This window comes from Pleurodeles waltl, chromosome 7 (genome assembly GCF_031143425.1).
Source record: "Pleurodeles waltl isolate 20211129_DDA chromosome 7, aPleWal1.hap1.20221129, whole genome shotgun sequence".
Classification (NCBI taxonomy): domain Eukaryota; kingdom Metazoa; phylum Chordata; class Amphibia; order Caudata; family Salamandridae; genus Pleurodeles; species Pleurodeles waltl.
In genome coordinates this window covers 615,052,682-615,078,530 of record NC_090446.1, presented here as the reverse complement: position 1 = coordinate 615,078,530, position 25,849 = coordinate 615,052,682, and the positions used below count along the sequence as shown (strand labels likewise).

General features: G+C 42.2%; 1 protein-coding gene across 2 annotated transcripts in view; it reads left to right on the top strand.

Annotated features, from left to right (window-relative positions):
* SIMC1 (SUMO interacting motifs containing 1) overlaps positions 1-25,849 on the top strand; it is a 377,806-nt gene that overhangs the window by 135,602 nt on the left and 216,355 nt on the right. For both annotated transcript variants that reach the window (XM_069244585.1, XM_069244586.1), the window contains exons 3-4: positions 9,311-9,540; positions 25,755-25,839. In XM_069244585.1, the coding sequence (XP_069100686.1) occupies positions 9,311-9,540; positions 25,755-25,839 (315 nt within the window). The remainder of the gene's footprint in view (positions 1-9,310; positions 9,541-25,754; positions 25,840-25,849) is intronic.

Below are 25,849 nucleotides of genomic sequence, written 5' to 3'. Positions count from 1 at the left end.
ACTCCACAGATGGGTTCCTTGGGTTTGGAGGCGAACTTAGAAAGGTTGCCTTTTTGCGTTCTTCGGTGAGGAAACAGTAGTGTTGAGAGAAGGAATGCATTCTTCCAGATAGCTTCTCAGATGATATAGGTAACAGCCATAGAAAGCTGCTGATGCCACGGTATTGATGTGGAAACTGTCCTTAGTAGCAGGCCTCCCCTTTTACATGACAGAACGTTATTTGCTGCTGATACCCATCTTGAAATTCCTTTATTTGACAATGGATATAATTTCTTCTGGTTGGAAAAAATACTAGCATTTGATCAGAGTTTCTGAATTGTTTGTTCTGTTGTGTAACTTTAGACATTTCCTTATGCCTGGAGACTGTAAAGCCCTTTCTGAAGCATCTGTAAGATTCTTGAAGAATGATTTAATGACAATCAGGTTGTTGAAATGAATTGTTTTGGATCCTTGGAAATAAACTTGTGGATTTGTGTGCAGTGTTACTTTTTCCTTCAAGAATTGTAAATGGGTATTTTATTGTAAATGCCTGCTTTTTGCTAACTTAGCTAAGGACCAATAAAACCGCAGTTTTCCTTGATAAATACTTAAGATCAACTCTGGATCTGCTCAAAAGGGATAGCGATGTGTTGAATTTTATTTTATTGGAGGTTTTGTTGTCAGTGGAAAGGCTCTGAGGAGTCCTTTTAGAAATTCCTTCTGTTACCTTTGAGACCAAAAGGAAGGTCTTTCAGGTGAGTGCTTTGATATAGCTGAGAGGTGTACCTTGAGTGATGCGTACCTGAGGCCTGCACATACCATCACTAAGAGGTATTGTAAAGTCTGATGAGATTACATGGATAATTTGGCGCAGGTCTTAGGATAAGTACGAAAGGTAAAACCTTTGACATTTGGCTGTGTATGGCCATTTAGTGGATAGTGTGCTTTCCTATGAAAGAATAACATTATAGTCCACCAGAAAGTCTAGGCGTGTGAAATTCAGGAACTAAACTGACAATCTCAGAGAAATCCAGGCTGTGATGAAGGATTTGCCCATGTTTTCTGTTGATGAAATTTGAGTGTGGCCCCAACCAAATAGGTGGTACTTCAGCTAGCTGTGGTAGATCTGTGAACCAGTGTTGTCGGGCCACTTCAAGGCTGTTAGTATAATCTTAGGTGGTTACCTTTTGAGTTTTGTGATGGCTCTTGCGTTCAGAGGAAGAGGGGGGGGGGGAAAGGTATGCTTAAGTCTCTGACATGTTTAAAAAAAATTTATTTCCCATGATCCCAGTTGTGGGTATCAACGTGCATAGCACTGTCAATTCTTGTTTGCCCTTCTTGAGAACAGGTCCAGTTTTGTTTTTCCCCATCCCTGGAACATTGTCCCTTGCAGACATTCGTTGGGTTCCCATTCATGGCATCTCTGTGTAGTGTGTCTATGGTAGTCCGCTAAGTTGCTTGGTCTTGGTAGATGTTCTGTCTTTGTGGATGACTGTGTCTTGAGGCCGATGCCACAGATGTTTAGCCTCCGTTTCTAGTTCCCAGGATCTTGTGCCTCCCTGTTTATTAGCATACCACATCAATGATATGTTGTCCATTCTGACCAACACAGACAAATCGTACTTGTAGTAGGACGGAATGAAGTCCTCTGCTGACAGCCCTTTCTTATAGCAATTGTTATGCACTTTTGTATCCTGTGCGGACCATTGTGGTTTGGGAATTAGCTTTTGAAAATGAGCTCCAATCTTTCCATGGAGGCATCAGGGGGTAGGTGAAATTTGGGAAAGCTTTTTTCATCACTGCTGTTACTTTAATTTGTTCGTAGAATGAGCCTGATATGTGTTCCCATTGGTTCTATAGTTCCTGTGCTATCGACCACATTCGCATTTGGCTAACTGGTAAGTCATATACAAGACATCATGCGTAGTAATTTTTCAATAGGCAGGTGGTATACTGTTGTTTCTGTATCGGACTTTCCAAGGCTGCTAGACATGTATGTTTTGCGAGGACTACACCTTCGCCTCCTTGGTTGTAAGAGCACCCCAAAAAAGGATTTTGAGGGATGGGGACAGAGATGATTTTATAATGGGTGTGAAATCTAATCTCTGGAACAGCTGGGTATAGACTGTTAGTAAGTTGTTTATGGGTATCTTGGGTGTGCCTTTGATCACCCAGTCAAAGTATGGATACACTTGGTGACCCAAGCATCCACGGTGCTTTTCCATGCACTTAGTGAATATCTTCTAAACCGATCTGAGGCCAGAAGGGAGTGCTATGAATTGGAAATAACAATCAAAATTTATTTTGTTTGCTACGAACTGGGATGTGAAAGTAAGCCTCTTGGGGGATCAAGGGTTTCAGAAATTCTTTCTCCGTTCGAGCTGCAACATTCCAGTAGAGCAGTGGTCTTCAAACATTTTAATGCCAAGCCCCCCCAGTGGAAAAAAAAGTAATCGGGCCTACCACCTCCAAATTTTTCACAATTGTTCTTTTAAATTGCCAATATTTAAATACGTCTAGACTTATTTAAACATTGCTGTTATGGCATGTTACTGTTTAAAAAAATGTAATCAAATACATGATGCTAAACCTACTTTTCTGGTCAGGCAGGCCTTACTAGCATGTAAAAGTATTGGTGTGATTATTGAGGGTATGGATGGGGGTTTTGAAGAGTATTTGGAGCCCCTTCCCTTTTGACACACACTCCCAACGTTGATATAAATGACAAAACATGTTTGTGATGGCCCATTACAGAGCGGTTTACTGCTGCTCCATGTTTTTCAGCTTAAGACAAAGCACTGTTATGAGCATAATGCTTTTTCTGGCCAGAGCATGGTGTCCCCCACCCCCTGGGATAATTTTATGCCCCCTAGCGCCCCCCCAGTTTGAAGACCCCAGCTGTAGAGGGACACATTTACTTGACGTAGGTCTCAGATGTGTCTCTGTCCACCGGACTATTTCTCCTTGAGCAGAAGTCTGCATTTTGGACTGATTCTGGAACTCCTTTCTGTAGCACGCAAAGCATTTCGGTCCTCAGTAAGTGCAGATGTTTTGTGCTTTATCTTGGGCAGCAGGGTCTGTGGTGGACAGTGGAAGTAAATGTCCAGAGCAGATGAGACAAGTAAACTTCTATAAGATGTTATTTGTGCCTTTTCAGACCAGAAAGACCATTATCCTTCTACCTACAGTAACAATTGTGTTTGGGTCAGAAGTAGTAATAGTAGGCGGTCCTGAAGGGTTATAAGTGACAATGGTCTGTGTCGTGTGATTTTGGCGGGATTACCTGCCAAACACCTAAATTGCTGTTTGTTGAGGATGCTGATAGTTGTGCTCTATAAGATTGTTTGTTGTATTAGAATTGACAATATTCGGCCTGCTACATCTGGTATGTTTGGTACCTGTAACTCTGATAGTCTCAGCTGTAGGAGGTGATTCTTGGCTAAAGCCCTAGGGTAGCTGAGGCCATCAGTGTTGTAAAATGCCTGTAAAATTGACCCTCTCTGTATACACCTTGATATTCTGAAGGGCGTCAACAATATGTTTCCCAGTAAGATACCCCATCAAAACCATCAAAGTACATGTCGCATATGCAACTTTGAGCTTCCTGGCGCTCTTAGTCAACCCTGTCTACAAACACAAAAGAAGATTTTGCTAACTGCCGAAATCCAAGGTTTGCCATATCATATCAATTTCTTCCACTAAAGATTTCTCCTCTTCATGGAGAATCCTCTTGGTTTTCATCCTTTTGTCTTCAGGTAGAGCAAAATAGGGAGCTTTTTCTGACTACATCTAACGATCATATGCCTATGGCATTCGACACTCTAAATGATGTGACAGCCATAGAGGAAAGCCTTTTCCTGAAGGCATACATTATCCTGCCTTCTGCATGCAACAGGAATGGGGCTCTACAGGGGTCACTGGGGTCTTTGATCTTCTTTGGGTCACTTGCTAGGTGATTGAGAATACTTGCTGGTGCTCTACTAGGAATGCTGATGTGGTGTCTGATCTGTAGTTCTTGTCTTGGGATCATACCAGCTACTGTGGCTGGCAATTGGATTACTTTAACCCCATTCTGACAGATGTGATCTATAAGTAGTATGGCCTTTATTGTTTTTTCTGTCTGCTTCCTGAAAATCGTAGAGAACGCAGCCCAGTTTCCTTGTTTGTAATTGATAGTTCATACTCATGGATTCCCTTTCATTGAGGAAATTAAATCTGGCAATATTAGCAAGCTGAGTAGCCACAGGTGGGAATGTAGTTGGTTTGTGTTGTAACTTGACATTTTGTTAGTGCACTTTACAGAACCTTACTATGCCACATGTTCCAGGGTTCTGTCTTTGTTAGAGGCTCTGTGTTCAGCTGGCACCACCTGGCTGGCATGGAGCTTCTCTACCTATAAGATCTGTACACAATAAACTTGGATGAACTAGGATCAACACAGTATCAAGGTCCATAAAGTTTCAGGGACACCCCTTATGGCTTTTACCAAATATGCTTTGAGTGTAACTCCCTGTGCGCTTAGTCTATACCCCAGGTATTCAACTTCTAATAACAGCAGAACCCAGGAACCTGTGACATAGTGAGGTTCCATAAAGCACACTAGTATGATGTCAAGTTACAAGACATCTGTTACCAAGACTATGCTGTCACCCCACTCACATATACAAGGCGTAATAGTCTCAGGAATTTCTCTTTCTTGCATATTGTCTGAATAATGATCATTATCATCATATGTATCACACAAAGGGCGATTAATGTGCCAGCAAAGTTGAAATCTAGACATGGAAGTGACAGGCATCAAGTGTTGGTCTTCAACAGGTTTTGCTTGTTCCGGTGTCTGTGATAGAGGAGAAGGAATATTTTAGGGGTCTGGTGAAGTGGTTTTGTGGGGGAAGTATACGTAATTGTTCCTCATCTTATGCTGGAGGTTAATAAAAGATCCACTGGCACTTTTCGTGGTTTAAGATATTCTTCCTGACCCCTGTGTTAAGGATTATAGTGTGATCTAAATAGGTTCTGTCTTTTAGTCGTCCACCCAGTTCTCTGAATCATGAGTAATAAGAATGTACATGTGGACCATAGTTCTTTAGAGTACACTAGTTTCTCCTCTTTGTCTTGGCATTTTACTCTGAGTTGCTCTCTGCTTTACGCTGTCCCAAATGGGTCATTCGGGTCAGAGTCTTCATCTGTTTTAGTTTCAGCAACTTAGCAGGTGGCTGCAGTAGAATCTTCAACAGGAATTTGTGGTTTCTTGTAGTATTTATGATGGATGGGTCCCTTTTTCTACTTCGGTATCCACTGTCAACTGGAAGTCAATGCGTGGTACGGTCGTCTGTGGGATGATTATTGATGGGACTGTCTGCCGAGTGATTGTTGATGGGCTGGTCATTGATACTCTTTGTTGGTGGGTTTTTTCTTTATTGACAATGAAACATCTAAGGGGCTGTTAATTGTCAGTGGCCACTGCTTCAGCAACATTAAGGCATTCGTCAGTGGTGCAGCAGTTGGAGATGTCATAGGCGGCAACTCGTGCTTCTTTGCTTATGTTAAAGCTGGTGGTGGAAAATGAACATCGCCTCTTGATTTCTGGCAAAGTAGATAGAGGCCTACTATTCCTCTTGAGGGCCTCTTTAAGGAATTTTCCTGAGGCTCGTAGGAGTTGAAGGACCATTTATCTGCAGAAGTAATTTTTCATACTGTCAAAATGGTGTTTGTACCCCTTCTCCTTTTTGCGGGGTGTGCTCTGGACTGATTCTTCCCGAGAAGACTGAGTGTTAGCAACCTTAGACTTTTGTAGCCACCTCAAAAGCAATCCCTCAGGGTCGTTGCAAGATCTGCAGGAAATACTTCTCATGTAGGAGTAAACAGCATATATATGCTCTTATGTGAGGATCGTGAGAGTGAATTAGTGTTTTGCCCTACGCTTTACTACCATTGAATAGACTTCGTTTTGAAGATGCAAATATAGAAAAATATTCCTTTCACCTTATCTAAGGGTGGTGGAGGGTAACTCCATAAACACCCTCTCCCTCCCTCAAAAGAAGAGGTTTTGAGAAAGATGTCCGAAGTAAACTGTAGACTTACCTGTCTAAAGAAAGTGCAGATCTATTGAACTACTGTTAGTATATGGCTTTTTAGCATTATCACCCCCAAAATGTTGACCTATACTGCTTGTTTTTCGACATTGAGAGTGCAATTTTCCCTGCTAACCAGACCTCAGTACCAGTGTTCTAACCCCATACAAAATGTATGTTGAATTGGCTATCCCCATTGGCATAAGCTGACATACTTACACGTCATTAGTATATGGTACTAAGTGGACACAGGGCATGTACGTTAGTGTCCACCCAGGGCTGCAGCACTGATTGTGGCACTGTGCATGTGACAAACTACAGAATGGCTCCCAGCATGTCACTGCAGCCTAGAAGAGCAGTTTTACAACTGCTACTTCGACTTTGCAGTTTAAAGCAATAGTAAAGTCCTCCACTTCTCTTAACAGTATTTATAAGGCTCCTCTAAGGAAGGCCTATCGAGCCCTAAGGCAGGAAGCTGTACAATATTAAGTTGGACATATACTTTAATATGTCCTAGCAGTAAACATCTTAGTCTTGCTAACTTCTGTATGGGACTACAACATTTACAAAGGTTCCACTCTGCAGTCCAGTTTATCTAGTGGCCTGTCACAGTTGCTGGCCACCAGAAAGCCTTCTGCCCTCCTGGGGAGTAATGTGAAAGACTCCCAGACTCAAGAACTCTAGATACCTGCCACAGAGGGAGGTGTTACTACTTCCCCTTGCAGGAGGACAAACAGGGTGTTGGCCCAAAAGGCAAGCTTCAGAGGGTAAGCCACCTTTGGTAGGAAAATAGCAATCAAACTTATGTAGGACTGCCCCTTTGTTCAAGTAGACTGTCTGGCAGCGGGAACTGAGGGGAAATCAGTTGCTAAACTCTTTTTTTTCATGGGCATGAAGCTTACAGGTACCATGCCTCTAGGGTGGGCTACCAAGCTCCAAAAGTCCTAGAAAGGATTCAAACATCTTGAGAGTGGGCAGAATAGTGTACTCGGGGATTGCTAAATGCCACACATAGCCGGAAGTCATCATAGGGCAGGAGAGATCCTGGCAGCCCTTTTGCTAATGACCACATCATCTCCCAGGGGACTTTCGGGGCATAAATATGGCACCCTGAATCTTGAATCACATCTGGACTGGAGAGATAACCAAAGGAGGACTGACCAGGTGACCCGCTGGACCTGGCAAGAGAAGCTGCACCAACCACTGGACTACACCTGCTGCTGCTTGGGCTTGTAAAGAGAGGACTGTGTCTGTAGTGCGTGGCTTGTGGAAATGTAATTCCTGAGCCCCAGACCAAAATAGTGACTCCAAGGGTCAGTAGACTGACCCCCTGCTCCAGCACCAGGACCATAAAGCTGAAGGCGCCCTTCCTGGCCAGTCAGTAGCCACTTGCAAGGAATCACTGCTGCCTGCCAACGTGCAGCCAAGAAGATCTCCACTCCAGAATCAAAATTTGCAGCTGTCTTCTAGACCTGGGAGAGTTGCCAGAGTGTGGATTGGTCACCAAAGATTGACACTAGTCCTTACCAAAGGATACCGCTTGTCCCGTTGATAAAGGAGATTGGTGTCCCAGCCACTGCTGGGCTTCTACTGGCTCAAAGAGTACTTCGAGGGACTCTGACCTCTGTGGCCAAAGTTGCCCCATCTTACCTGTATACTGAGTAATAACTCTTGTCAACGGCACAGCATCCAGAGCATCTTTCAGCATCTTTGGATCATTCATACCTAGCATCAGGACCATTCCATTGAAGTCTATAGCAGGCTTCATGTAAAGTGTGGAACTGGTCTCAAGACTACTTTGGTGACCAGATAACTGTCGAAATACTCCTTATTTGGCCCTCTGACCTTCTGTGTCGAAATTGATCACCCAGTATGGGCCGAAGTAGTCGAACACAACTCTTTTAAACTTTTTAAAAGTTTATAGACTGGTTACCAATCTTTATGCTTTGGACTAAAAAGCTGAGATTTACGTTTTACTTAACAATCTATATCTGTGGAACCCTGTAGGTGGATTTGTTCATCTTGGTGTCAAAAAAAGCTCATAAAAATATATTCTATTTTTATAAATTGGTGTGAGATTTATTTTGTGTTGTGACTTTATTATTTTCTGCTTCTAAATGTGTTACACTAATTCCTTTGTTTAAGCCTTGCTGATCAAATCCACAGCTACCCTGTGTTGAGGAAGAGGTTTTTACAAATCATCCTCCTTGGACCCTAGACCATTTCGTGATTGTATTAGTTGGTAAAGTCACACAACCATACCATATAATACACCACAGTACTCACAACTATCTTTTTTTACACAACGTGCTGTGGCAATCTGAAATCAGATGGTCTGTGGGAGGGAGGACAGCCAGGGCACAATCGCCTCATTGACTGGGTTCGAAGTGTTTTGGAATAAGGTGACTAGGCTACCAAATTGATAGAGTTTTAAGGTTTTTCTGCCTGTTAAAGCTCCATACTTGTTTTGTAAGGCTATAGGGGCAGCCTACCTCGACAGTGGGGAATATTCAAGCATGTTAATGTATGAAAGAGCCAATGCTGGACAGATTGGGCCTATGATTTGTTTGTAGTCAGGAAAAAGTCTAATTGTTGTCATCTTAAGATGTCAAGAGGTCTGCAGTACATAGGAACATCATCATCTTGAGTATATTGTACAGTAGTTGTGTTCAGAAGTGGCATCAGCAGTTTTGCATTTGGAACCAGAGCAGATAGTATACGTAGGCTGGTGGGCCCCCGTTGAAGGAGGAAGGGAGCAAAGGCAACACTCGACAGTCCAGGATGGGGCATGGAGCAGGCTAAAGTATGTATAGTCCTTTCATTCTATGTGCAGAACGTAGCAGCTTTTTTCTAATTATTTTGTGTTAAACTGTAGGTACCAGTTTGAACTTAAATACAAGCACCCAGTTCACTTGTGAACTATAATCTTTAGTGTTCACCCACTTTAGAAATCGTGTTGTGTGTCAGCGAGCAACTCCAAAAATTCTGTTTCATTTTCTAAGATTCCAAGTTAGGTTTCAAACTACGTAAGCATCCACACATGAATTACCAAACATTGTGAATTCAGTCCGATATTCAGCAGTGCTGAGGCAGATTGTTCTGCTGCCATGTTCGTGCTTTTTCTTGGGCTGGATGCACAGTTTGCCTGTGCAACACTCTACAATCTTGTGTGTATGTGTGTGTGTGTGGGTCTGTGTGCTCCTTATAAATAATAATTACTGTGGAAAAAACTGACCCCGCTCACTCCTCTTCTGCAGAACCGTCGACGGCAACCTGTTCCCATCTCTGACCGGCGTCTGAACATGGTGACTACCACTATTGAGGAAGACTTCTCTCAGGGAACACTGCAGTTTCTCTTGGACTTCGTCTCCCCCCAGCACTACCCACCGAAGGACATTGTATCGCACGTGGTCCGGAAGATCCTCTTGCGCAGCAAGGATGTGGCTGTGCTAACTGATGCCTACATGGTACTCATGAAAATTCAAGAGTAGGTAGATGGCTTCCTCCTCTATTAAGCTCGGTGCTTTTAACACCCAACCCACACTACCCCCCACTACTTGGTCAGTATACTTTAGTTTCTGGATGGCTTGATCTACAGTGTACAACAGACTTTTCCAGTGAACAAACACAGTGTACCTATTGGGGGAAAGAGGAGCTATGGGTTGTTTGAGCTTAGAATAGCCCTCTTCAGTATGAAAATTGAGTTCATAGAAGAGGAAGATAAATGAGGCCTGTTCCTTGTTGGGTACAAGAATCCCCAGAGCTAAATGGATAGAGGTTAACACCTTTAGGATGGAATTAACAGAGCTCTGGTTGAAGTACTGATATGGCCTCTCCACTAAGTGTTGAAGAGGTGAAGCTATTGGTGCAGAGTGAGAGACAGAATCCCGTTTCATTGTAGAATTGAAGCATTGTTGTCCAGAGCTTGGCGAGAGCTCTTAGGGTGTGTGGGTCACAGTGTAATGTACACCCACTGAAAGCATGAAGTAGTGGAGAAACAAATTATGTGGCAGTGATGACTAAATTCTGCGTCAAGACAAGGCATATTCTGTTGCAGTATTATTTAGCTACTTTTTAATTTTAGCACACCTTAATGTAGTCTGAGCAAAGGTTTCCCAAACTTATTACCAGTTTATCACCTTAACATAGCAGTAAATAAATGAAATGTGATCGGCTAACATGCACTGGGTCTACCACTTTGCATACCAAGTGGAGCTTTCATTTTTTAGTAAATGTTTTTCTATTCTCCTGGATAGATTACTTTAGAGATGCACTTGCTTGAATTATCCATTATTTGTTGGTCATTATTTGTGTGGCCAGCAATCCCCAGTAGTCAGTGTTAACATACTTTTTGTAAGCATAAACTCAGTAACGTTGACTACAGTCCAAAATTGTAATCTGACCCCTCCCCGCACTATGCCTCCTTCACCTCCTAGCACTCATGGCTCCAACTGTCAGATTTGCTACTTCATATCAGTGTGACAAAATCCCTAGAGCAATGGTTCTTAACCTGTAGTCCAAAGACAGCTAGGGATCCATCTGCAAGGCCTGCTCTGGGTCTGCAACTGTTTAGCAAAATTATATAAAATTAACAAATTAAAGTTAATAAAGTATATACAAATAAAGACAGAATTGAAAATGTGAAATCTTTCATATTTCTGATAGAGAATTGATTCAAATATTCCAATATTTGGTTTGCTTGGTGTATGCCTGGTTCTATATTTTTGTTTACTGTTTTGAGGTTGAAATCATAGAAATGGCTGAAGCAGAGGGAGTCGGATTCAAATATTTACTCACTGCGGGTCCCCGGTTGAAGTAATGATTAAGTGGGATCCACAGAAGACAAAAGGTTAAGAACCACAGTCCTAGAGCACTGTCTAATTTTGATCGCGTTTCATCTGTAATATTTTCCAAACCTCGTCTTCTGGGACTGTGAGCAGCTGCAACATGTTTACTTTTGAGTATCAGAAATGATGATGACATCCATCATTTAGGTTGACTGGAAAGCTTTCAGAGGAAACTTTGAAGAGATGTGCCTTTTGTAGTAAATTGAAGGTTTATGCTGAGGGCAAGCACGCATTGTTAATTTTCCGTGGCATCCAAATAATGTTCTTAAGATTGTTTGTGTTATTTTACCTAAAAGATATTATAAAAGACAACTACAGATGCCGGTCTCTGGGGTGCTGTAAGAAAACAGCGTTTCCAGTTTTGTTACTCAGATGAAAAATAATTAGTTGATTACTACGCAGAAGTCGTTTAGCATAGACTTTTAAAATGATTAGATGCCCACAAAGCTTGCCTCCCAATGCTTAGTCAGCCACTGCATTCTGAACCTAAGAAGATTTCACACCAGCCTTCAATAATGCAGGCTACTGAAAAGCCTAAAACAAACGTGTACCTCTAACAAGAGGGTATGCTAGCCCATCAAGTCTTTAAGGAAAGTGCTGTTGGTCTGCTTCTAGTTGCTGATGCTGGTCTGCCAGTCAATCACTCATTAGTTGCAATGTCATCTTTTTAAAACCTAATGGCTTTTCTCAAAGGCCATTTCACAGATGACTGCAATCACATTAGCCCTACTACAGCCATCATAGTCCTTGTCATCATGACGTTCTAATAATAATCTCCTCTTCACAAGTGCAGTCATCTGCTGCATACCTACATTGGCTGCACCACTGAAGTCTGTTTCATTGGCAGGCTTACTTTTGGTTGTGCCACTGATTTCTTTGTGAGTAAAGCATCCACTGTGTTTGTCTGTTGCCAAACAACACAACTTTTTGACCTTTTCTTATGCATTTCCTGTCCGCTAATGTAACACTCCAGCCTAGGAGTTTGCTTTCAAAGGAAACGTCTGAAAAATATTAAGATGAGCAGAGTCTTCAGGGTAATCCAGAGTAGTAAAATGTTAGCAAGCGGATGCTTTTTTTCACACTGCCAATGACCATATTGACCAGAAATGTTATGCTGGAGGATTCAGCTGATGAAGAGCTACCAAGCATTATGGCCATTACAGGAGCAATTATTTGCATTCCCAATCCGTGCTCCAGGGAAAGTTTTGATAGAAGGCATGACCTACAGCCAGGCCCTTCTATGGTTCAGTTTCCTATTGGTCTTTTAACTTTACCACAGCGCTTAATAATGATATTTGCTCAAATGTTTCCTCCCCAAATGCTGCAAACTCCTCATGTGTGTTGGCCCATAATCATACATTTCCTCAACAACCTCTACAATCTCAGACGTTCACAAGCGTAGCGCAAATGCAACTAGGCCAGGTACCTCCTCAAAAGCCTGCTGCTTCTGCATTGTAGGATCTTCATTGATAGTCATAAGTATTAGAATGTCTGTACCTCTGTATGAGGATCCGTAACACTCCCAATACATTAAAAAATGTATTTACTTTTTTTTTTTAAAAGGTGGTAAACGAATTTTATTTCGTCTAACAATCCCCCTTTGTTATACATCCTGAAATGCATATCTGGTAATCAGTAATTCTAACTAAAGTGCAGCATTTACTCTAACTTTACTAATCGAAAATACAGCCTCATAGGTATCCTATGTTGCAAACACAAAAAGAAATCCTGTTCTTTCATGAGAACCAATAGCTTCCAAATCCCATCATACCTTTTACTAGGAGTTGCCTCACAAATTGAGTTATTTTGAAGGGACTATGAGATGATAGTGGCATGGTGTATTTTGTCATTTATGAAGAAGAAACCAGGAAGTTGGTTTAGGATCCTCCTTGATAGTCATGATGTTAGAGCATAAAAGCCAGCTTGTCCCCCACAATCTGTGGCATCAGCTTCCTAATGTAGGCCATGGTTATTCAAAGAGGTTTTACACTGTAGCTTGATCCAAGGAGTTTCTGTTTTATTATCTGAATCTAGGCAGTTTTGGCTAGTGAAATTGTGAAACAATTTTCTTGTAGCAGATTTGCATATTTGGGATATAAGCATGAACCTACTTTACACACTGGTAGTGACTTTTCCCTTCCTAGAATGGGCCCTAAATAGCCTACCAAGCTCTTTCTTGCTGACTGGTAATATAGGCAGATCCTGTACCCTCAGGTGCATAATTGATAAACATTTAGTGGGTTTCCTTAATGCCTTTGTGTTGTCCAAATATAATCTTGAGACTTCTTAGTCTAGTAAATGCAAAGACCCCTCTGTCAGTGTTGAAAGGTTACTGAAGAATACTGGCACAGAAATAGACTGCTTAATATGAAACTCTGATATTAGAGTACAATAGGAAGGATGAATTCTGAAAACTACTGTTACAATACAAAACTACTGATGAGTGTCTGGAGCTGGTTTATTATACATTCAGAAGTAATAGTAAATAGAAATACTGTATTTAATTTCATATACAGCAATGAAGCATTATGTATAGTCTTGAAAGCCCTTACTCAACCTGTAGCTGCAAATCTTCATCATTGATATCCTTCATAAGTTCAAATGCAACCCACCCTCTTCTCGTTTAAAGAGGCTCCAGCAGCTATTTATTCTTGACCAGCTCACTGTCTCTATACCTCCTTGGCTAGAGTCTGGATCTCATAATAAGGTGGACAAATAGCATATTGCCCAATGCTGTTTTCAGTGTTTTTGAATTTGAGCATATGCTTAGACTGCTGTTTTTACACTGACTACCAAGGATCCCTGTCCTTAAGATGAGAATAATATACGCATGACAATCTATGAAAGATATGAGCACTAGAGCTCTTCAGTTTCTGGTAACAGATTTTTCAGTTTGAGCCAGAAACATTTTTTTTATTGAAATCTAAAAATTATGCAGCAAATAATGGGTTATGTGGCAGCTGTGATAAACTTATGATCATGCAGTTGAATCGCATAATTTCACTAGCTAAAAATATAGGTTGCTTATTACAGCCTCAAGAAAGTGATTGCTGAAGTGTTTGACTGAGGAATTTGTGTGATAGGAGTGATGCTTACTACACCTTGGATTTAGGGAAAAAACTCAAACTTTATTTTTGTTTAGTTCGCCAATCTTCAGAGCCATTGTCTTACCACACCACTGTCTAATGTGCATCTTCCTGTTCTGATGTTCTCTATGTTTAGAGTCAGCACCTCTCATATTCCAGGAGTGTGACAGCAATATTTGAATGTGTTTTTTTAATCCTAGCAATACAACTCCCTTTTTTTTATTTTTTTATTTTGTTTTTTAAAAAGAACGCAGCCTTTTTACATCGCCTTTTGAATGTTTTCTTTTTTTTTACCTTTCACTTTGAGTGTAGATCCTGAATGCTTTCCTCTGGTATATTTAATCTTTTTTAGTTTAAAATGTTGTCTTTGGTTTCCGGATTTTTATGTACAACTCGGGGTGTTTTGTGTTTTTTTTCGTCAGGGTGTTGACCCAACCCTTTTCCCTGGTATTTTTCTTTTCTCAAAGAAGGTTTCTAAACAGTATTTCCTTTTGTTGTAGGAGTCGGCCCAAATTATTTTTTGATGTTGACCTCTGTGTGTGAAGGGTTTTCTCCTTGTGATAAAGAACTTCGAAGCAGAAGTTATATATGGTTATTATTGTTTTTTCATTTTTTTTTAATTGGACACACTAGTGGTCTTGCTTGATGTCCCTTTGCTAGTGTGGTCGTCAACTTATCTACAATAGTTATATCTCAGTGGTCTCTACCTCTAAGCATAATGTATTTTCTTATAATGTCTGTAACATGAACGCCCAAGAGTACCCACACCAGGTTCTACTTCATTGAGGTCATCTTTAAGGTGCACAATCTTTACACTCCAGTGAAACTTAGTGTTTGCAGTAGAGGCTCTTGAAAATTGACACCTCACTGAGCTCCACCTGTTCTTTAGCAAGGGAACTTTACTAATCTCCATAAACTGAGTATTCCTATCCACGTTTTCCTAGAAACAAGTGGCATGCTCTGGGTTTCAAAGAGCACTGTATGCTGCCACCTTCACTTTGTGATGCACCAGGGTATGGACAATAGTCCACTGCCCATAATAGCGAGATGGTTGATGAACCATCTTCAGGTAATGGAAGAGGATCTGAACCTCACATTGTTGGGGACAGGCGTAGGCGTCTGTTCATATGCTACTTAGGACCAGATGTACGAAAGGATTTTACCCATTCTGTGTCTATGGGAAAAAGCTTTCGTACATATGGCCCTAAGCGATGCCAGAACCAAAATAAGTTGAGATACTAGTTTCACACGCACTCGGGCACATCAGGCAGGGATCACAAGGTCCATTAACTACGCTGGGGCAATCTGATCCCAAAAGTAGCGAAGATGTAGCAGATACATTCTATACAGATGTCATAACCTAATTCAATATACCTGCCATCCAAGTTCGACAACAAATCTTGCCATAAGGTTATACTGATGTCTGAGAGCTCAGGTTTCAGTCATCCCAGTGCAGTCAAAGGTTACTGGGCTTCATTTGTAACAGCTGGAGTTATTCACTTATCTCTCATTTCCTGGGGCCACCGTGCTATCAGACCTCGAAGTGAATACCAAGTACTCTCTTAGTAAGGCCGAGCAACTAAAGATTTACTAAAGAGGTGATAAGCGTTTGACACCCTGAACCAATCAACGTCCAGGTAGTGATTTGTATTTTAGTAAAGTAAGTAAGTATTAAGTAGTAAGTATTCTATTAAGCACAAAACGAAATATTACAAATGAAACGTAGATAACCACGCAACCCAGACGTACTTAGCCTCTTCCTACTCCGAGGTCAGTGTCCCATTGCTTAGCCACACAGAAGTCAATCTTGATTGGTGTTTCAAATACCACATTTACAATTAAACCATCAAATGCAAAGATGCACACTCCGTTATCTTCTGATACATCTCGATAACCTCACAATGCAGTTTTGTTTGACCTCCAAGGGGCTGTTTCACTGCACAGTGGGAGGATCTCGCACCACTTCAGAGGCTACTGTGTGCTGCAATTGAAAGCACAGATCACTTAAGCCTCAGCCAAGCCCACCGCCCAAAACGGCCAGAGGATCCCAATCAGAACCCTGCAAAGCAGTTCCTGTATGTTTAATTTAATATAATTACTTAACATTATAGAGTTTATACAGAAATGACCAGGATAAAGCCTTCCAATACTAACCAAAAAATATTAATTACAGACTCAATCGTGCTGGATGACTCGGAGTTACAGTAATTATCTCTGAAGATCAACCTCTGTTTCACCAGTTAATCTGCTTGGTATACAACATCTTCAAATGTCTTATGGTGCCAAAATGTGACCAATAAATAGTTATTTATTACTACCACTGCAGAAACAAATATGAAACAAGCTGGACCTATCATCAGTACATCTGAGAGAAGATATTGCTTCAAAATCCCGTTTACGTTATAAATCCTAATTCATTTCCATATGAAACTAATGATTAAAAAAATAATGAGCTATTTAGCACTAGTTTCTGAATTGCTGTCAAGGGCAGAGAATTATTTTAACACAATGTGGAAAAATGCAGCGCGGTTCACAGCAAAGATGGCATTATTGATAAAACAAAAAATAAATGCAGGTTTACATGTAAGCTTTCTGGTTTTAAGTAAAACCAATTCTAACTAGTAACACACGGCAGAAGGAAATGTTTACTTTTCAGTAGAAACCAGAAACACTGGATTTTGCTACTTTTATTTCTGTGACCCCGCTCCGGTCGTGGTAAGCCTCTTCGTATGCATTTGTGCCTGACCACAAGGTGCCTGGACCCCCAAGACCTTCATCCACTCCAGTATTGGGAGCATGGTTCTCCTCATATGACTTTGGTTGACTTGTTGCTCTGCGGTGCTGTGTCATGACAAACAGGTTTTCAGTTGAAGTCTGAGTAAGGTCTGAGTCCAGGATAAGTGGCACCACCAGGGTGTTGTACGGCTTCATCGACAGTGGGACGGGGTTTTGCTTTCTGAAAGCTCAGGCAAAAGGATTGTAGCAATAAAGATGACTCTGCATGTGGATGCCTCCTAATCAATATGTGACCTGGCTCCCAGTATACTTGTGCTCAGTTTTACATCATAATAGTCTCAAGGACACCTGTTGGAGCCTTGTCCTCTCTTACAGAACGATCAAGGGACATACTATGAAGATATTTAGTGCTTGTGTACATGCCCCCAAGGGGTCCATGTGCTGGTTTTTCTAAAACCGTGCTGCCTACATCTCCTGTATTAATCAGAAATCTACAAGTTAGTCTGACACTTAGACACTACAGCTCAAAAACATGAATAGACAACCACTGCTCTGTTTTTCCGAGTACGTGCTTGCAGCAGCTCACATTCAGCAAAAAAATGTACATGGACCTGTTTTGAGATTACACGCCAGCGTATAACGAGATATTCAGACATTATGGTGCAGAAACACGGCCGGACACTTGGCAGCATCGTGCTTAAAAACCGCTTCTCCTGGAACTATACTGAGCTGTAATCATCCAATCAATCATGTATTTTATAGACCATAGGGTCTTAAGCGCTGAGGGGTCCTCAGAGATCAGTTGAAGAGCCAGGACTTGAGGTTCTTCCTGAACTGAGGCAGCGATGGCAACTGACTGAGGTGAGGAGGTAAGGTGTTCCAACCTTTTGCTGCCAGGTGTGAGAAAGACATTGGCCAGTGACTGCTGGGACGAGCAGGGAGATCTGGAAGGGGAGTACCAGGTGATGTGGTGGTTGAGGTAGCTCGGTTCGCTGTCGTGGAGGGCTCTGTAGGCGTGGACGAGGGGTTTGAAGTTGATCCTCTTCTCGATGGTGAGCCAGTGGAGCTTTTTCAGGTGTTCTGTGATGTGTTCTCGGTGGGGGATGTCTAGGGCGAGTCTGGTGGTGGCGTTCTGAATTTGTTGCAGCTTGTTCAGTTTCTTCTTGGAAGTTCCGTCATAGAGGGCGTTGCCATAGTCTAGTCTGCTCGTGATTAGGAAAGGTGTCACAGTTTTTCGGCAGTCGGTTGGTATCCATCTGAAGATCTTCTGTGGGAATCGGAGGGTGTGGAAGCAGGTGGAGGCAACGGTCATGGTGAACATTGAGTCGAGGATGATGCCGAGGTTTCGTGCGTGGTCTTTAGGGGTGGGGGGCCTGCCGAGAGTTGAGGGCCACCAGAAGTCATCCCAGGCTGATGAGGAGATTCCCAGGATGAGGAATTCGGTTTTGACGGAGTTCAGCTTGAGGCAGCTCACCCTCATCCAGGTGCCGACTGCTTCCATCCAGGGTGGTTTCGGTATTGTGATTAGTTTTGAATCCTGATTGGGAGACGTCCAGGAAGATATTGTCCTCGATGTGCTGGCGTAGCTGAGCGTTAATTGCTTTCTCTGCAGTCTTGGCTGGAAAGGGCAGCAGCTAGATGGGACGGTATTTCTTGAGGTGTGTTGGGTCGGCTGTGGGTTTTTTCAGAAGTGGGAGGACCTTGGCGTGCTTCCAGTCCGCGAAGTAGGTTGCTGGCTCTAGGGAGCAGTTGATGGTCTTGTAGATGGTCTTTTTCGGCGCGATCGAGGCGCTGGCCTTGTTGAAGATGTAGTGTGGGCAGGGGTTCCAGAGTGGATGCTGCTCATGATGGAGTGGGTCTCATCTGTTGTGAGGAGGTTTGAGGTATGCAGTCGTGGGGGTTTTGTGGATCCTGGCAGGGGTGTTGTTGGTGAGCTCTGAGTGTCCTGGGGTCCGAAACTGTCGTAGATGTCTTTGATCTTCCGGTGGAAGAAGGTGGCAAGTCTGTTGAAGAGATCCTAAGACGGAGGGATGTGGTGGTCTCGGCTTGGTCATTCTTTCATGGAAACAGAAGACAAAAAATGCACTAGAATTGTGCAGGCTGCACATAACACAACAAAATACAGTGCGTTGTGCAACTCTCACATATGCTCTGCAAGTGCAGCCCAACGCTGCTTTTAAATAAACAAAGGGCCACAAGTTAGCTAAGAAAATGGCACAGCCCAACGATGCAAAAGTAAATACATTCACAATGTGAACTGCACAGACAACTGATCAAAGACATGCTGCAAGTTATTAGTATTCTTTACTACCTCAGCTGCTATCTAATACAGCAGCAGAGCTTGCTGTCACCAATAAATGTATAGGTAATTGCATGCATGTTAAATCCTTAGTAGACTTCTTCCCTAAAACCAAGTAGAATAGGTGTAAGTTCCGGCCAGATGAGACAGTTATAGTACATTTATAGCAAGTTCCTGCTTGGTATTTTGAGACAAAAGGACAGAATTGTGTGACACTGACTTAAAATAACTTGACACCCCACATTACATATTTCATGTCCTATTAGGAAATCTTCATTTAACCAATCTGAAGAATAGCAGGAATGTATGTTAAATGCCCACCATTGTTATTTTATGTGCTTCAATCACATATTAATGTGCTGCAAACATATCGCCAACCATGCAAATCCTTCACATGGGGTAGGACTGGATGGTGCAAAAAGGAGTATGAGTACTGGGAAAGGAGACAGGTGAGATAAAAAATAAAAGGTTACTTTAAAAAGCAAATTCAAGAAAAGGATAAAAGGAAGGGAATTTGGATTCCGAAAAAACAAATAAGCCCCCACTGTCAACCATATACTAAATTGCAAGGAGCAAGTCAGCCTAGCAGTTATTCAGCAGATTGTTCTCCTTGAGGGAATTGTAAAATTATTTCTTTCTCCCCACACTTCTTTCCGTATTTTGTACTTGTTTCTTTCCTTCTCTCCTCCCTGCTGTCCTTTTTCATCTTTCTTTTCTTTCTTCCTTCTCTCCATCTGTTTATCGACCTGTCCTTTTATCCACCTGTCCTTCTATAGCCACACTTTTTCCTTCCTTTCTTCATTCTCTCCACCCATGCTTTTCTCCATCTACCTTTCGTTCTTTCTGTCTGTACATTAATCTGTTTATTCTTCTTCGATCCATCTATCCATCCTTCCATTCATGCATTCATCTCTGCATCCACACATCTTTGTCCCCTTTCCAGCCTCAGCCCTCCCTTCTCTAAATCCATCCATCTATCCCTAACGCCCTCACTCCTTTCCTCCCAAATGCCCCCTACCGACCCCTCCTGCCAACCCACAGCTGCATTAACTGTTCTCTTGCAGAAGTATTTCAGCTTCTGTCTGGAGACCAGTATCTCAGTATCTCTGATCAAAGTAAAAGGAGCTGTAAACAATTACAGTGCTTCATGTTACTAGGCACTACCTAGCGGCATCCCCCCACTCCCACCTGCTCAAGCTGCTAAATTTGGTGGTTCATGACGTCTTTCTAAGGAATAGTATAGAATTTTGGTAGAATTTACATCATAAAGGAAATAAAAGCACACCTACTTAAGACTAACACTGTGTCTTTTTTAACGGAACAAAAAGGAGTAAACACTGATAACCACAGATTTTTACTTTTATTTTAAACACTGGAAAAACTCCTTCATGAAGCTAGTTGGGGCATGGGGTTACATTTTAAGCCTTTTGCAATTGTTAATATGTGCAAGAGAGTTGATTTGAAGGAGCTAAGTTTAGCATTTCAAATTGTATAACAATATTTCAGAAAATCATCATTGGAGGCCAGATCCTGATGCATTGTTCCACAGCGAAGATACATTTAGGATTGCTTTGTGTCCCATGGAAGATTAAAACGTTTTCTGACTGCACTGTAAGACTTCTCTGGTCTCAGCCATCTTTGAGGTTAAGGCCTCATGACTTACTCCAGCATAAACGTTAGTTCAAGGGGGGGCAAGGTTCATATATCAGGTGCTTCGGATGGCACACCGTGGCATTCCACAGTGTGGAGGGGCTAAAGGGGAACTCTGTGCTTTAAAAGGCTCATACAGAAAGTGCTGATATCTTTGAAAGAACTGATTGCAGTTATAGTAATTTTTACGTAAAGAGGGTGATTAAATGTTAACTTCATGATACCCTAAGCTTCGCTGACTGCGGCTGGTGTTTTCCTACACCTGTTAGAGCTCACCTCCCCAAGACATTGACAATGAACAGTGAATTAGTCACACACAGAGTCAGAAGTCGTACATTCAACCTCTCATACCTCAGTAGCTGAAAGATGGTTTCACACATGGTTTACGGTGCCGAGATCAACAAAGCAGCCTCCCTTACAATCGCAGGGCTAGGAGATGGGGCTGAGGCAGAGGCAATCCTCAAGGTCCCTTAGCGGCAGCTAGGGCCATTGCAGGTTGAAGTGAAAAGGGATTAACAACAAGTTGCAGTAGGTGGACATCCTTCCTCTTGGCCTTGAACAGCATAGCTGGAATTTGATGCTTTTTTATCCTGAATAGCAACTGGGGCTCCCCAAAAACCCTTTCAGGCAGACTCTCCTCTGTGGAGTGCAGTCAGCAGCCCTTTCTCTCAGTAGGCAAGAGATTTCTCCTTTCTCCTGGCAGTCCAGCAGAGTCCCTAGTAGGAATCTTGACCCAGCCTCAGTCACCAGCGTGGTAGGAAAGAGGCAGTTAGACAGGATCACAGTACCTTCTCAATTACACTGGGGTTCATTTCCTCCAAGGTCAGTGAGAATTCTGGAGCACCAAGCTAGCCTATGAGACCTCTTCCTATCCACAGAGCTGACTAATCAACTTGTGTATGCTTTTGAAGTTATCAGGGGCTCCAATTAAAGGGTGCATGAGTAATGCATGATAACCATATGCCCAGCTAACAAGAGTCCTTCCTGAGCTGTCTCCACCCAGTTCAGGAGCAGATCTGTGTTTGGGCCTAAATTCTTTAGGATGTATTAAGTAACAACCATAACAGTAAGTGCCCTCTAGTACCAAGCAACCAAAATTGTCAGTAAGCCTCCACTAACTCAACATAAATTCCCCCTCAGATATATTTAGATATATTTAATTAATTTTGCGAAGGTTGCCCAAATTAAATTGGAAAATGTCATATTGTCCTCCATTTGCCTGAGGATGAGCCACTATTCAGTCCGGAATGGCCAGTTTGTCACCAATAATGCTCATGCCATGTCACAAACAGGCTACTATTCTTTCATAAATAGACTGAATGTCACTAACAAAGACTAACATATGCCATGGATGGGCCGCTGTTGTGCCAGGAATAGCTAGAAAATGATCAAAATGTTCATACTGTTGTTGAGGATGGGCACTATTAGTCCAGGTAGATTGTTGCAAAGACTGCGTACATTGTGGGCAACATTCTAGCTATCCCTAACATAGTATCACTAAGTCCTCAATACTTTATCAACCGGTATCGTGTGCAAACACTCCACCAGAAGACTTCTTGGCCAAGGTAAACACATACACAGACAGCAGCCACCTCAGTCACTCGCTCAGTCATGTAAGTCATTCAGGTAAATATGCACACATTCTCACACTATTTTCACTTAAGCATCTTAATGTCCATTTATTGTCATATTTCATTTGTGCACACTCAAACTCTACAATAAACTCATCTTCTCACTCACACACTACTTCTCATTCACACTTGCTCCCCTCTGATTCTCCCTCACTCTCCTTATCATTTACCCACCTCCTGCCACTCACATAGGCTCGTACACTTCTCACAAACACACATGTACACACACAAACACAGCTTTCAACTTCTAGCCCAGCCAAATAAACTTACTGTCTGTCACATTACATACTTCATCCCCTATGGGCTCTTGCATCTGCCAAGGACGGGTCCTCTAGCCATTGCTACTCTGGGTGAGAAGCCTAGATATGATACTGTGAGCCCTATAAGTAGTATAGGTAGGATAAGACTGGGTGCTTACACTTCTACACGTCCCCTCTATCTCAGGTTCTGATAGGACCTGAGGTGGCTATTCAAACAAATTTAAGTCATTGCCCAAGGAAAGTCGTGTACTTGTCACGCTGTGCTGCCTGGGACTACTCAGTATATCTGCAGTGCATCTTACATTTGTTGGGTATTCTGTTTTACATGCCTACCACTTGGCGTGCCCCCTGCCCTTTGTATCATCAGTGCAGAGTTCTCAGAAATGAAAACCAGCAAACTGACAGTGTTGGTGCCTTGGTTTCTTTACTGCAGCTGGAAGCTGTGAAGAGCATCTTGTCTGTGTGTACATGATTGGGTGTAGTTCTAGCAGCCCTCTCTGCAATGTCTGCCACTGAATGTTGAGATGACACAGAGGTAGTTTTTTAAAAAGACATTTGGGACAAATCAAACAGCTGTTTTTTTAATGAGGCTGTTCACACAGGTATATCTGTTAAAAAAAAAAAAAAACAGACACTAACCAGGTGGATATTGTCATGCGAGATAGCTTGCTACCAAAGAGTGAAACTACTTTGCTGAGCAAACCTGAGGCTCATTCACCCAGATACCAAACAGCAACACTGGCTCTTGTGAACATTATCCCAATAACAAACATTTATGTGGTGGCCAATTGGAAGTCAGTTCATAACTTTACCAACCACTTATGTGTTGATTCTAACTTCTGGCAGGTGGGTTAATCAAGTTTCTCATAGTAATCTATTTGCATAATTTTCACTACATATTCGTTTCTGTCCTTTTGGCACCTGCCGTGAGGAAGGGATTGTTTTCACCATGCAGCTATTATATAGTTTAGGGATATCAGCTAAAGTGCCATGATGTTGAAGGAGAAGCTACTATCTTGTAATCCCTGTTCTCCTCCAAGGTTATTTTCCGAATCCATCCGTATCCCAATCACCTCTCTGTACACCAAAGCATTATAGGAGAATGTAGTAATGTTAGATTATTTCACTTGTTTCCATTCAAGAGCAAACTATCTTGTAGACTCTGCAGGGAGTGTTTGAAATACATGGCATCAAGGATTCTTAAAGGGGCAGTGTAAATGTTGCACTCGCTACAACCTGTGGTAGATGTTAGGTGTTACCTATTGTATATTACACTTCTAAAAGTTGAAGAAAAAGAATAGTGCCGTGTTTAGTCAAATGTACTGGTTTGGCTAACTCTGCATGCTTTGGTCTAATGAAAAAAGTGTAAACTGTTGTCGAGGGAATTCTGCACTTGCTCAGAGAGATTTGTTTATGGTATCAGAGAGATTATCCATGATGGGGGAAAAAAATTTATAAGGAAATGTCCTATAATTCTCCCTCATGGGACTCTGTTGGCTTCGCCCAGCATCCTCTCCATAATACCAGGTTCAAAGCTAGAAATGAGTCAGTTGGTTCCGTAGTCGGACTTTCGAAGTCAAAAATATTTGACCTGATTGAACCTGCAATGGTTTTTTGGATTCTTTAAAGATGCTGTGTCCAAATTCCCAGTTGAGTTAGTTCAGTGGTACCCAACCTGTGGTCCGGGGACCTATGGGAGTCCGCAAACCCTCCTCAGAGGACCTGTGACTGCTTAGAAAATTAAATAATAATGTTAACAGATTAGGGCCCCAGCTTTCAGTAATGACTCCGTTGGGGGTCCCCGGGTTCCAGTAATAACAAAGTGTGGGTCCTCAGAAGTCCAAAGGTTGGGAACCACTGAATTAGTTGATGCCTTCCTGCACCATATGATGTCTTTTACCTTTGTAGTACCAAATAAAAGTGGGCTTTCCAGGCACAAGTGTCCAGCCAGAGAAATAGCTTTGAAAACTGCTGCATTGCAGCTCGGACTCGTTTGTCGGCCTCCAACCCTGAACTGTGACCCACCAGGAGCCTGTCAGACTGCAGTCTCCCCCGCCCCACCCAGCTCACATTTACCAGCTGTTCAGAAAACATGGCATATGTGAGCACTCATCACCACGGAAAAGGGACTGCAACTGGCCCGGTTCTAGCAGGTGGGGCAGGTGGGCCATACCCACCCAAACATGATCTTTGGCCCTCCCAGTAACAGCAAAAGAGGTCACAGAGAAAGCACCTAAGTGCTTACTCCAAGTCAGCAAATGTGATTTTTTTTTTTTCTTTTTCCCCCCCACTTTTGTTTGCTTTAATTATCAATCGGGGTCAACGAGAAATCTCTAGAATACATTTTATAGTGCATTGTTTAATAATAGCAGTTTTACTTGTGTTTTGATAGGGAGAAATATATCACCTTTAGATGATTTCCCCTTTTCTGAGACAAAACCCTGGGCATGCCCGTGAAAAGAAAACAGCCTGGTGGTGACCTTAGCTCATGTCTGAGGCAAGCTGCAGTGAGGAGGTGTGTGTTGGGCAAGAGGAGACAGGGGTTTACCTGCCAATGATGCAGCAGGTGCAGTGGCACCAGAGCCCAGGTTGTAGGCTATCTCCAGAATTGTCAAAAATTGGGCACACAGTGGCCCACCCAAACACCCTTGGCCTATCCCGATATAAATTCCTGAAACCGGGCCTGGACTACAGTACAAAATTGAACTCATAATTGTTGCTAGATACTGTTGATACTGGTGTACCACCCCGCTGTTACCGTTTAACTCGTTTTTGGGGCCTAACTGTTGTGGTGACCACAGTTTGGGGGAGCCTACGAAGTACGATTTAAGAGGTAAACATGGAGGCAATTGTTTCTTCTATTGTTTTATCACTCTCAGAAATCTCAAACTGTGCTTGCCAAAAATATGCCCCCTTTTTAGGTGAAGCCAGAGGGAAACCCTCCCCACACTCCACGCTCCTACACAGTTTTAAATCTACTTACATGCTTCTTTTATTCTTTGCACAGTGTACTACAGGGATTTGAGTGTCTTTTTCATTATATCTAAACATTTTGAATGATTTAGTTTTTTAATTTAATTTGCAACAATTTTATTGAGGTGGTTTTTGCTCATTGTATTTTCTATGAAAAAAGGACATGTACAATTATGTGTTAATTATTCATAAGAGCTAAACAAACATTTATAATTTCAGGTTGCACCCTGCGACCATCCATAATGTTGTATGGGACTGGAGACTTCTGACTTTGGTGATGGATGGAGAGGTGGTTGATGGACAGGTAGGTGAAC